We start from the raw sequence: 13292 nt of genomic DNA, 5'->3' as shown, positions 1-13292 counted from the left end.
TTCCCAAAGTCTCCTCTGTCATACAGATTTGTCTTGCCTAGACTGGAGGCTCCATGGAGCAGGGGCTGTCTCTGTGTATCTGTACGGCACTGTGTATGGAGAATAGTGGTTTAGAAAAGATTAATAGTAGCAATAGTAATAATTATTAAGACATCTCAGTACTGAGTAGAGCTTGAAGTGGGGGGTGGTGCATTTGCATGGGAGGGGGGTTAGGAAGACATGAGGTCAGTTACTGAGTCTCTGGTTTTATCTTTTAACAGTACAGTGAGGAATGTAAGAAAGCAATGGCTACAGCATTCAGAAAACCTGTTTTAAAAAGCATCAGTAGCCTGGACCTTAACTCAGCGTCTGAAATCCACACCCTGACGCCAAGCCGTCAGCAGATGGATTGCAACGCTTCAAATGTTATAGCAGCCTGAGCAGAAGCAGTGGGCCTGGGCGGAAATCTCCCATGAAGCCCGTGCCATGCTGGGTGTCATGGCAGGAGCAACCCAGTCAGCATTCTGCTTCACTTGCACCTCAGCGACTCGTGTGCTCTGGAAATTTCAGCTTTTGATTATTCTTATGTTCATCCAGTTAAAGACATCACCGCATGAAAAGGATCCAGAGAAACGTACATTATTTTTACAGGAAATGTCAACAATTTTCTAGTAATTTAGAAAACAAAATATTGATCTCCAAAATGTGTTGGCATTAATGGGCCCTTCTGTACATGCTCATGGTTAAAATCACGTCTCCTATTCTACAATAAAAACTAAATTGCAAAAAAAAAAAAAATAAAATCACCTGTCCTGTGGTTTGCTATGTTACTATATGGAAGGCTCCCTAGTCAGCCTTCAATGACAAATCACACACATAGTAAAGTATTCAAAACTGTAAGGGGACTGGAGATGTGCCAGACCCTTCTGAGGCTTTTACTCTTTATCAGCACATGATGTCTGCATGCAGCCGCCAAAGAAAAGAGGCCAAAATAAAGGATGCCTGACAGATTAGTTTCCAGGCAGCTGGCAAATGTTGTGCTTAATTTCCTATTTCCATTTCCTGTCAAATAGTGAATTCCACATTAACAGCCACAGCAGATCCAGAAAAGAGCATCAGCCCGGTCCTCATAAAGATCAAAGGGCCAGGGCATTAAAGTGCCTTGGAAGGTCCCATCTTTTTGCAAACATGAATCTATAATACTTGTGTTCACAATACCAACTCCAGGAACTAAGAGGCCTTTGATGGAGTGACAACTGTTATTAAAGCATCTGTCAGTTCCAGACCCTGCCAAAGGCAAAAGAGAGGCTGTAAGCTTGACTTCATTGTAGCTCACAATTGGGCCGATACAGTACAGTGCGCTCCGACGCACTGTACTGTATCGGCCCTGAAAGTAAAATGTGCAGCCAAGCCGCACATTTTACTTTCAGAAATTACAACAAATTAATTTTCAGAATTACATTTGGGTAGGCGCTAATTTCTTCGGGCACCGGAAAAGTGCACAGAAAAGCAGTAAAAACTGCTTTCTGTGCACCCTCCGATTTAATACCATGGTGATATTAAGTCGGAGGTCCCAAAGGGTAAAAAAAGTAAAAAGAAAAAAAAGAAAACCAAAATTTTGAAGTCGGCAGGCGGCTGTCGAGTCGAAAACCGGATGCTCAATTTTGCCGGCGTCCAGTTTCCGAGCCCGTGGCTGTCAGTGGGCTCGAGAACCGCCGCTGGCAAAATTGAGCATAGGCTGTCAAACCCGCTGACAGCCGCCGCTCCGGGGCAAAAGGAGGCGCTAGGGACACGCTAGTGTCCCTAGTGCCTCCTTTTGCCTGTTTCTACCGCCGGACCTAATTTAAATACTGAATCGCGTGCACAGGCGAGTGGCAGACTTTACTGAATTGGCCCGAATGTGCTTTGAAAATGGAATCAGCTTCTGCAGGAGGGCATGAGATAGAGTCAAAGAGGCAGGATACGGACACCATAGCAAGACAGTCAGTATGGACTCTCTTTCACCAGCTCTACTCTATCCTCTTTCCTTCTCTTGTGGCATCTGCAGTGGGATAGGATTCAAAGGTTCACTTGGCCATGGGATTCTCTGGAATGATTGTAGAAGGGACACTCCAAGGAAGAGAAGGCTGAGAAAGTGATGGGCTGTGATGCAGTTACGGACGCACATGTCAATGAAGAACAGGATAGTACACGAGCTGCACCTTGACACTTACCGCGATGAAGAACAGGGCAGTATTGGAGGTGGGAAGGCTGTTAATGTAAATTCCAGCGAGGATGATGCCAGCAATGAGCAGCAAAGCAAGGACAATTCCCACGATGGTCCCAGCATGCACTGGCATGCCATTTTTCACTGCAGGGATGTCTTTTAGCTCTGGAATGAAAATAAATGCATAATAGTATATTTCAATCCTGAGCAGATGATATTATGTTTCCAGGTGCACCAGTGAGTTGTTGCCTCATATCCTTAATGTATCAGAAATGCAAAGTTTTTTAGGCCTGTCTCAGAATGTACAAGATGCTAAGTCACCTCATCACACCAAGAAATAGACAAAACAAGAAGACCTCAAACTTTAGCTTCAAGGAATTCTGGCAAGGCATTCATAACAGACAGAAAAACAAGATCATAGACAGGAAGCAGTGCATAAGCTCTGCTTTTATCCCCCTTAAACTTCAAAACTGAAGCAGCACAAAAAAAAAAAAAAACCCAACAAAAATCCTGAGAGTAAAAGAGCCAGCCCAAAGGAAGATCTGTCCGTCCTGAGCAGGGGTTGGGTAACATGGGTATAAAATTGATTGCACAAGAGGAAAATGTGAATACAGCAACATCTCAGTGTGCAGAAGCATCACATGTCCCATCACAAGGCAATTTCTGTGCAGTGAGCAGAGGCAAAGAGAGAGGTCCGCCAGCCTAGAGGACCTCACCGGGGAAGGGGCTGCAGCAGCCACAGCCCTCACGCGTCTTGCCCATATTTAGGGACTTTCATTTTCAGTTTATTTTTCCTGGGAATCTGTCAGCGCTTATTATACCAACAAAATGGCAGAAAATCAGAGGAAAAGATTCCTCATTTCTTTCCACTGATGAGTTTAATGAGGGATTTATAACCCACACTCTCCAAAGTTTGGGGCAGAGTACAGACGAAACGTACATGAAAATCATACAAAATAAAATGCAAATTGAAAAATGAAGGTCCCTACCCATATAGAAAGGCATATTAAAGCTTAAACCCCAACCGACAGAGATGCTGTGGATTGGGAAATCTGACCACCTCCATAGCCACTGCGAGGATCTCTTCTTCCCTTCTCCAGCATCTGCAAAGCCTTGGCTCCAAACTCTCGACTGAGGCACAAATACCGTGTTACAAAGGCAGCCTTTTCCCAACTACGCCAAAACATAACCATCTTCACCCTTTCTTTGATGATTAGGCCTGTGTAATCTCCTGTCTGGACTACTGCAAGCCTCTTTATATTATTGGTGTGCCGAAAAAGCTAAAACCATCTGCAGCTGAAGCACGGAGCCTACTCAACAGCAGCAAATTCAAATCGTGTCACCCCAGTGACCCTACTCCTAAAATCCCTACACTGGCTCCCAACCTCCTTCCACACCACCTTCAAAATCCTGCTCTTGACTTGTAAGGCACTCATGGGCTTGGTGCTGCTCTCCCTATGTATTCCCTCCCACCTTCAGCATATGGGGCCAGCTCTCCAGCACAAGAAAGAAAACCTCTGCTGCATCTGTCCCCTTCTGCGATTCTTTACCTCTGGTCATCAGGCTTGCACCAGACCTCCTTACCTTCAGGAAGAAGCAAACTCTGGCTGCTTATTGAAGCTTTTGGCCCATAGCTAAGGCCCCCCCCATCAGCCTCAGCTTATTCTGTAACATGCTCTGAACACTGGAAGCATGTGCAATAAACTATGATGAAGAGGATGAGCCCTGGATGGCAGAGAGAACAGAAGGGGGAGGGAACATGGCACTCTGGAAGTTTGACCTCCCAAGAAAAGGTTTTAATGCTATGTAAATCAGTTCAGAGCCTCCGCTGGATACTGGGCACATCTCTTCTACAAGTGGAAATTCAAACACAATCCAGAGTGATTGTGGCCACCCATATCAGACAATGGATTACACTGCACACAGCTATGCCCACTTGCAGGACAATTAGACACTATAAATTGTGTTACTACTATCCAATGGCTTACAGATTGCCTTCAAGATCCAACCCAAGCCATCTGATTTGTACATACTTGCCATACATCAAAAGAAGACGAAGCATTAACAGAAGAAAGTAGATTAAAATTCCAGCAGAAAATGAATTTCAGAGTGCTTAATTTTACCGTGTATGCCACTGCATGCTGGTACATGCATACCCAATATGGTACACATAGCTAGGATGTATGCACACTCAGCCCACACTGTCAGAGCTACTCATGCAGAATCAATGCCCTACCATGGGGTTCACCTGCACTGTGCTACGAAGGGCTCCATGTATTACAGGAGAATTTAAAATGAGGGGCTGTTTATCCTGTGGGCATTACTCTTAGAAAAATTTCCATGGAAACATTAAAGTTGTAGTTTATTTGATTTATGTTTTGCTTTTCAGCCCTTCAAAACGGATTAGGTTCAGGTACTGTAAGTATTTTCCTGACCAATACTGGTTGTATTGTCTGGCACCTGCTTACGTCTACCATGTAAAGCTGAATTACTTGTATATTCCACTATTTATGCTTCAAATATGTAGTCAAAAACAATAAGAAAGAAGCCCTGGTAGCTAAGCTGAATAATGTGCAATGATGCTGGTATGTTAGGGACAGTGAGAGTGGTAGTGTTTGCACTAAGCAAGGTACCCAAGTGTTTGCCGTGACAAAGGCGCAGGCATCGGTGACTGGGCTTACCATCTCCTGCGTACTGTGTCAGCTTGGTGTCATCTGAAGTGAAAAGAGAAACGGATTGGGAGTCAGTGCCATGTGAGTTCTCCCGCTGCTTCCCGTGCAGAGCTACAGCTAGTGCTACTGCTCACAATTTAAGTTTGTGCTGTGTCAGCTATTTCTTTCAGGTATGCCATGCAGAGCTCAGGCATGCATCTCTTTCTGCAGCACTGGCATAGCCAGTTTTCTTTCTGCATCCTGACATGGCCAGTCCTGCAGAAGGGATGAGAGAACGATTTTCTTAGAAATGGATGCTTGCAGGATAAATATAGCAAAGTTATTCCCTTCAGACAACTGATACACGATCAAGTTTATTACTTCTTACTACTGGTTTTTTTTTGTATTTTTTCTTATGTTTTTAAATAGATTTATCTTTTATTTATTGAATCATTTTCTGGTATTATGATAGAAAGTGACTGTTTTAGGGCATTGAAAGGTGCCTGTTAAAACCACATCTCATTCCACATGTTTCTTTTCACTTGTGTAAATGAATTGCTATTAAAGCTGTGTAAGGACTGTGAAACTATTTTAATATTTTGGGATTCCATCTTATTATAGTATTTCATGCACAAGATGCTGCCCTCCAAGACAAGTCTTGTATTGCAAGAATTTTCTTGTGCAGTTTGTGCAAAGGGATTATGCAAAAGAATTAGTAAAACAATGCGATTCACGCCCAACAAGGGGCATCAGTGAAAAAACGGGAATTTTCACAGGTAAAGGTTTTACTTGCGTTAACTGCTCGTCTGAGGCTGAAATCTGTGCAGGCTTTCACAAGCTGCACTGAGGGGGAGAGATCCCAGGGATGCGTTTAGGTCAGGGGAGACTGGATTCTCAGTGCTGTGTACATTATTTACATCCATAAAAGTACCCACAAGAAAAGTGGGTGCACATATTGGCAGATCCTCTGCAACCGTGGCGAATTTCAAAACGTAAAGCACATGTGGTTCCAGTGTGAACTGTTTCACCATTACCCCCATGATTACTTCTTTCAAGGTCATTGCTGGCAGCCACCACTCTTCAGCTGCTGAAGGTCACTTCAAAGGGTTTACTATAAGGTGAGCGTGAACACAGATGTTTCATCTATCCTTTGACTTGTGTTTTATGTATTTATGCGGATGTATATTCACTTGCATAGTTATTTTATCATGTGTTTGTTTGTAATGTTGTATATTCATTTTAGTTCCTTAGCTGCTAGGAACAATATTTTTAGGACTAGCAGGTTAGAAATGCTCAAAATCAGGATAAAGATAAATGGTTTCTGAGACCTGCTCTGTGTGCTGGAGTCAAGGATTTTAGGCTTCAGTTTTGCTCTGAGAAGGATACTCCAGAGAAAGTTGCATTAGAGCATGAAACTCTGCTCTACTTGATTGGCTCTTGCAGGTAGAATGGGACTTAAGACGTAAATAGAAAGAGGTTGAAAATGACTCTTAAAAGGGTGCTACAATATGCACAGCACACGATTTAAAGATGCTCAGTGTATCTATACTGCACATTTGCATTTCTGAAGTGTGCATCATTTTGAATCGGCAGCAGACCCAAGTCTCAAACAGTTCTTGAATGGGTTTGTTTCTTGGCCCATACCTTCAGTGGTGAGGCTGCCAAAGGAGAGCGAAGAGGTGGCCATAGCAAACTCTCCACTGGATGTTGTCATGAAGTTGTTAACTGGCGTGGAGTTATATGGATCCCCTTCTGCAAAATCCTCACAAATACTCTCCTGGGACTGAACAACATCAGAGAACATTCCTTGTAAGAGAAAGAGTTAAAACATTTACTTCCCAATAAAGCTACTGCAGCAGAGCTGCAGAAGGCACCTGAATGAGAATATAAATAAGAGAAGCCAGGGCATGAGAGAGAGCCACAGATTTCTGACACCCCTTCCCTAACACCAGGTCCAATCTGTCCTCCTCCTCACCTCTTCTGTACAGCCATAGGTCAACCACTCCTGCCGGTAGCGGTCAAACCCACTGGAGCATCTACAGAGAAAAGAGAGAAAGAAGACGCTCCTGTGGGCTCCAGTCATGACGTCTACACGCATCCTCTCTGCAGGAGCAAGAATGCATCTGGCAGTCTGCGTGTGTGCATGCACTGAGGGCAATTTTTAAAAAAGGATTTACACAATTACAACTGGGTTTTACATGTGTAAATGCACTTTATGTATGTAAATGTGCTTTTGAAAATGGCTACAATATGTTGATATACGCTTAACTCCTTCCCCTATATACTGTACCACACACACATATATACACACATTCACATGCATATTTCATTTCACTACACAGGATCTAATTTATCAAGAGTTTTCTGCAGTTTGGAGCCTATGTAAAGAAACCCTTTGATAAATTAAGCCAAGAGTGTATTCTATATGTGCTTGTACAGGTCTATGTATATTCCTCATGCATGTGTATGTTAGCATATGCATGTTTCTGTGTACATGTATACATGCAAGCATCTGCATAGCTGTGCATGTGATGCTGTGCCTAAACTCCTGTTCAGTGGGATATATAGATAGCAGACTGCTTTCAGTTAGCAATTTCAGCCTTTTGTGTGCCATTAGCAATGTTTTGTTCATAAGGCATTCTGGGACATATGGTTAAATGCAACATATGACATTCCCCCATAGCCGAGCTGGATGTTTACATCCCTGGCACACTGGGGCACACATGGGGTTAATTATCTACAGCCAGGTTTTGCAGTCTGAATGTTCCCACTGTATTCCTACAATATAAATTAGCTCTACAAGGCTTTTCTCAGAAATGAGACGTATGAATGTTTGAAAGATCTGGAAAGGTCACGTCTTGCAGCCTTAAGCAAAGAGGAGAGCGGAGCTAAAATTGCACTGGAAATGTGCTGGGAGACAGCAAACTCCCATGGGGAAAGGCAGGAAGACATCACTGCATAACCCACAGGGTTAGAAATGGGTGGGACAATTGGGAGAATAAGTTCTTAAAACATTTTTCCATTTGTAGGAATAAGCATGGATTTCAGGGCACACTATTAACCCCAATGTGTTACAAGAACATTTTCACAGGACGAGATCTATGCATCACTCAAAGGGGGAGTATCAGCAAGGTGAGAGAATAAGGCAGCTACCTCTGAAGGACGTGGCACCACTTGCAGTTAAAGGTCATATGCGAGCTCATGCACTCATCACAGCTCTGATGCTGAAGGCAGGCTGTAGGGGACATATACAGACACAAGGGACACCTGTAGTTACAGTTTTTACTATCTGGCACCCTTACAACAAGAAATACAAAACGAGAATATGCTATGTAGTTAAAAAAAAAAAAAAGATGATGGTGGCTGGGATTTGCCTGTTGGCTACAAGTAGAGTTTGGCTATTGAGGGCATATTTGAAGGGCTCTCCGGTTGGACGCAGTTAGGGTAAGTGGCAGGCAGTGTGAGTGTTACTCACTTGGCAGGGGTATGAACTCCACAGCAGATACACTGCTGATCTTGTTGGTGTCCAGCTCCACACGATGATACTCATAGATGGTCCTTCTGTGCGATTCTAAAACAAGACGAAGATGAATCATGACCTATGTGACCACTGTACACTCCCAAGATGCTTACTGAGGGGAATAATATTTCTAGTTCAGAACAAGGATAAACTGGATGAGTTTTTGGTCTCTTTGCACTCCATCTTGCAGTGTACAGTAACTGATCTGGAGGGCTAAACTTGAAACCCCAGGCATTATGATAGTGATGCTAATAAGGGCTTGTAGTTGCGGGAAATGGCTTCTGTGAGTTAACATTAGAGGGGAGAAAGGAATCATGTTCAGGGGATGAGGTCAGTGCACATATCTGAACCACTTCTACCAGTTTGGGTTTTCCATGGGAAAGTCAAGGCACTCAGCTGAGACTGGGAGGATTTGATACAATAACTAAAAAAGGAAAGTAAGGCACTCATTCTCAGGAGGAAGCACACAGACAGACAAAGCCCTGGATGGCGAGTAGGTCAGTCAGAGTTCAACACCCCCTTCCCCCCCACTTTCATTACAATTCTTACATTTTGGGTTGAATGCCTTACTTTCCTTCCTACACATTTTCATTTGTAGGACTTCAGAAGGGTAATTTTCAAAAGCCTTTTGTCTGGGTAAAAGGGGGTGTTTGGAAACTGCCGCCCTTCCTCCAGCTAAGTGTGCACACTGGGTCTCACACCACGTCCGCCTTAGGAAGAGGCATTCCCGGCGGCATGGAGGGAGATAATGCACCTAGATTCCATTTTCCAATCTACGCATGCTATTTCCCAAGGAAAATCTACCCTCAGGGGAAAAAACAGATGCATGTGTCCACTGTGACTGCGGCAGTTCCCAAAGTGAAAGCAAGCACACACTTGCTTCTTTGAAAACCGATGGCAAGATTGCAGGTAAAAAGTCCGCTCGGACCTTGCAGCACCATGGCAGTTTAAATTGATGCAGGCCTGCTTACCAGTTTGTCTCTTCTGAAAACCAAGGCGTTCTCCGAATTGCTTAGCGCTCTGTAACTACCTATAGAAATATCCTGCTGGAATACAAGCTAGTAACTCTCCAGAGGAGGTAAAGGGGAGTGCTTTCCTCTCCTCCCTCTCTCTAAAGCCGAGTTAAGTTTCTAGTGCTCATTTCTGTGGGCTGTTTGCAAATGTGAGAATACTGGGTGCAGATCTACACGGCAGGCCTTGTGCAGCCTTCCTAGCAATTTTCAGTAGAAGACCTAGAATGCACCCCCAAAAAACAGTCTTGTTACTGAATGTTTTTACAACCGATACGGGAGAATACATTTTGCAGGAACCTGAAGTAGTACAAGCCCAGCAGGCTTTAGGCAGTTTTCAGTTTGGTGAACTTCTCTTGTTAATGAAAGTGAAGAGAAACTTCGGCCCATCTTTACTTCATTGTCAGTCTTGTCCTTTTTTTATTGGACATGTCTTTTTTCCAGCATGCTTCCTTCTTGGCCTTGCATATTAAAGGCAGCAAGGATAATTAGCCCCTATCTTTCCATCCTACCAGCGAGCAACTTACCAGGCACATCAGGGGAGGGATTGAGGATCATGAAGGCATCAGAAATGCCGGCTTTCACCGGGTGTTGCACAGGGCTGATCTCTTCCACTGCAATGGGAATCTGATAGGGGAGACAGGATCATGGAGTTCACTTATAAATGACAGTCTTTTTTAGAAAGTTTGTAGCTGCACCCATTCTTAGATTTGTCATGTCACTGTACTGTTTGGAAGGGGGGCACTTTTCCTCACCCTCTCAAAGCTGTATCCAGTACGTTCTGTGATAGGACCAGCTTACACACCGATTTTCTTAGCTAGAGTCCTGTTCTTAACAAAACCGGTACTGGCATGTGAAACAGAGGGAAGGCCAGGGTTATTCTGTACAACCAGAATGTTCCAGCACTGCCCATTCTCCCAGCAGTACCTTCATCACCCACTCTGCAGACAGCACTAGTGCTGCCACTATCTTAGCGTTGTCTCTTTGGTTGTTTGCCCTTCCTCCCCTTTTCCCCAGGGGCCTGCAACTGACCTCCCACTAGGATAATAAATTACTTTTGCCTGCATGGTTCATGTAAAGCTATGAAGGATATGATGGCTCCTGGCAGCAGCTGGTTTGTCAATGAGAGCCAAATTCAGAACAGACAAAAAGATTTATTTGCTCGTGAAGCCTGGGAGTTGTAAAACTGATTTATTTGGTTTTCAGTCCTCTGCTGCCAGATGGAAGAAAGAAGAAAATGACAGAAGCGATACTTAGGCTACTCTTGGGCATGAACTGTCAGCTGGCATTCTGCACTCTCACTACTTAAGCAATGGATGGTTCTGGCAGAAGATCCTACTCACCTCCTTGTAACCAAAGACAATTCGACCATCTTGGAACAGAATGGCTTGGAAAGTGAAGCTGCCGATGCTCTCTCTTTCCTGAAGGTGGACATGGTCCCACTGCACCACAAAAACGGTCCCTTGAGAAAGGAGACACCATAGAAGTTTATGGCTGATGGGTAGGCTCTTGTAGAGCACAGAAGGAAAGAGCCAGGGACATCCAACCTGGATTAATCCCATTTCTCTATTCCAAAGACAGTCAAGGCCTGCTGCAGTCATGTCTATTCGAATCTGAATGCATCCTAGAGCCAGCATATGCACCAAATAAAATATCTGTTTTATGACAAATGGCACAAGGTTTTGACTTCACCAAAAAGCAAACCAAACTAAACTTGACCATTAAATCATCAGTGCCAAACCACTAATGGAGTCTGTAAAGAAATTCTGACATCACAAAAGAACACCAAAGATTCTATGAATTAGAGAGCTGGGTCTGGATGGAGGCGCAATGTCTTAAGTGAAGGTTCAGGTATACTTAGTTACCCTTTTCCTTAATTTCTCCATATCACCATCTTACCTCTTCTCCTCCACTTTCATAAGTCTTCAACATTTTGGTTGAGTCACCAGAATGTTTGGCACCTGGAAATCCATGTCATGTGTTGAGGTCTCCTACAAGATCAGCAGATTTCCAGCAAAATTTGCAGTAGATTTCTAAAAAGCCTTGGAAAGAATATCATCTATATTTTCTCCTTGTGTCCTTTCCACTGTGTCCCTCCAACCCTCTACCCAAGATACCACCAGAGAATCTGCAGTGGTTCCTCCCCATATCTTATTCTCTGCAATCTGTTTTATCATTTTGATAGATGAACCTGGATAAATCTCTGAAATTCACATTGGCAGATAAAGATAAAAAGGAACTTTTGGGAAAATTATACCTATTAATTTTGTAAGACGCTGACAGTTGAAATTCAGGCAGCATGTTTATAAACCCTGTAGAGGTCGAATGATATCATTTTAATGTAGGTTTCTCAATAATTTTACTTAATATTGGCTAGAACTTATGTAATATCACTGCAGTAATTGCTAGCTTTTCATTCTCTCCGAGCAAGATTTAGGATTAACAAATCTATAGGGAACTGGAGTTGTTTCTTAGTACTACTAATTCATAAGAACCAAACTTTAGGGTTGTGAGTATGATCTAGGCCACCCTTCTTGCCTCTTACACATCTGGAAGAGTCCATCATCTCATACATACAGATGAAACTGTTCCTGATATGGTCTTCTATAAGGGAATATGGAATAATTTGTTAATAGAATTCCTCAACTACTCCTGCGGAGCTAGATGGGCTAGACCTACATCCATCCTCTCAACATTTTCCAGTAGTATGCAACTCAAGGACTCCATGGATCATCCTTCCAACCATCTTCCAAGGGGCCCTAAGCATTTTATGAGATGTTGCTGGTACTGTGGGAGAGATAATGACATAATCTCGGAAAAGATGAAGACATTTACTGGTGATCTCACCATTATCGAAGTATCTGACAGTGGAGTTCTTGGAGAAACTAGGGTTGAAGTTGGCCATGAGTGGAGCCACATATTGTGTTGCTGTCAGCATCCGATGGATAACATCTCCCATAAAAATAAAACCTGCACCTCAAGAAGAGACAAAATGGACTAAGAATTCAGCTCTGGCTTCTTTCCCTCTGTACTAAAATCACTAATCCAAGTTTTGGTGATCCCTTATCCCCCTTTCAGTTTGGGTCCTGCAATTATACTCCTAGTGTCTATATGACTCTTAATTCAAGTTTTGGGAACCTGTTATCCCCTTACTTAACCAAGTCTACTAATGTAGGAGTTGAAACCTGTACCCTCATCCTTTTATTTCCCTGTTCTCCTCCATTAGCCTGTGCTGCCTTTGTTAAAACAATCCCACTTCGTTATCACCATTCATTATGATGAGCTTTTCCACCAAGAGAGTTCAAAGCAAGTTTCAATTAATTGTCAAGATACATTACAATAGGTTGAACAGTGAGAGACAAGCATAGTATTTAGTTAACACATTGATGTCCAAATTCTGGGAGGTTGTAGAAAGTCATGGCATGGGAAGGGAAGAGGGGCTGCAGCTGGAGTTTGTGACTTGTTTGATGGCTCTGATTTGTTTACAAGACTTGTGTAGGCAAGATGTGGGGGGGATGCTTCATGACCTGGGAAGTAAAGTTGATAGGAGAACAAGTCTGGGTTATATGGGGTTGGGTGCTGTGCTTGCTACTGTTTTATGTTAATGACTGGGACCAAATGCTGCCTTAAACAACCAAGTTTTAGTAGTTTTCTGAAGGGCAAGAGGTCAGGGGCCAGCCTGGTGTTGGGGGGCAGAGAGTTCCAGTGGGGCGGAGTCAGCAAAAGGCTCTATTTCTAATGCTGGTGGGACACAAAGTCCTCAGGGGTGTTTGTTAATGTAGGGGCCATTTCATGTTCTCTGTGATTTTCTCCAACTTCCCATGTGAATGAGAGGTACAAGCAGATTCTGTCAATGCACATTAACAAATCAGTACTCAGAAAGGAAGGGACACCTAAGACAACAGTGAACACGGCTCATTCTTTTC

At 43.4% G+C, this 13292-nt stretch overlaps 1 protein-coding gene across 5 annotated transcripts in view; it reads right to left on the bottom strand.

Annotated features, from left to right (window-relative positions):
• Nucleotides 1-13292, bottom strand: part of PLXDC1 (plexin domain containing 1) — a 78459-nt gene that overhangs the window by 4873 nt on the left and 60294 nt on the right. Inside the window, exons 5-13 of one of the 5 annotated variants that reach the window (XM_029573232.1) lie at nucleotides 12214-12342; nucleotides 10710-10828; nucleotides 9894-9993; nucleotides 8312-8407; nucleotides 7990-8071; nucleotides 6812-6872; nucleotides 6481-6619; nucleotides 4867-4899; nucleotides 2193-2350 (exon numbers count right to left, since the gene is read on the bottom strand). In XM_029573232.1, the coding sequence (XP_029429092.1) occupies nucleotides 2193-2350; nucleotides 4867-4899; nucleotides 6481-6619; nucleotides 6812-6872; nucleotides 7990-8071; nucleotides 8312-8407; nucleotides 9894-9993; nucleotides 10710-10828; nucleotides 12214-12342 (917 nt within the window). Of the gene's footprint in view, nucleotides 1-2192; nucleotides 2351-4866; nucleotides 4900-6480; nucleotides 6643-6811; nucleotides 6873-7989; nucleotides 8072-8311; nucleotides 8408-9893; nucleotides 9994-10709; nucleotides 10829-12213; nucleotides 12343-13292 lie in introns of all 5 variants that reach the window. The other 4 variants (XM_029573233.1, XM_029573234.1, XM_029573236.1 and 1 more) reach the window with 4 other exon arrangements.

This window comes from Rhinatrema bivittatum, chromosome 12, assembly GCF_901001135.1.
Source record: "Rhinatrema bivittatum chromosome 12, aRhiBiv1.1, whole genome shotgun sequence".
Classification (NCBI taxonomy): domain Eukaryota; kingdom Metazoa; phylum Chordata; class Amphibia; order Gymnophiona; family Rhinatrematidae; genus Rhinatrema; species Rhinatrema bivittatum.
The sequence above is the reverse complement of the archived record's forward strand: the minus strand, read 5'-3'. Positions and strand labels throughout refer to the sequence as shown.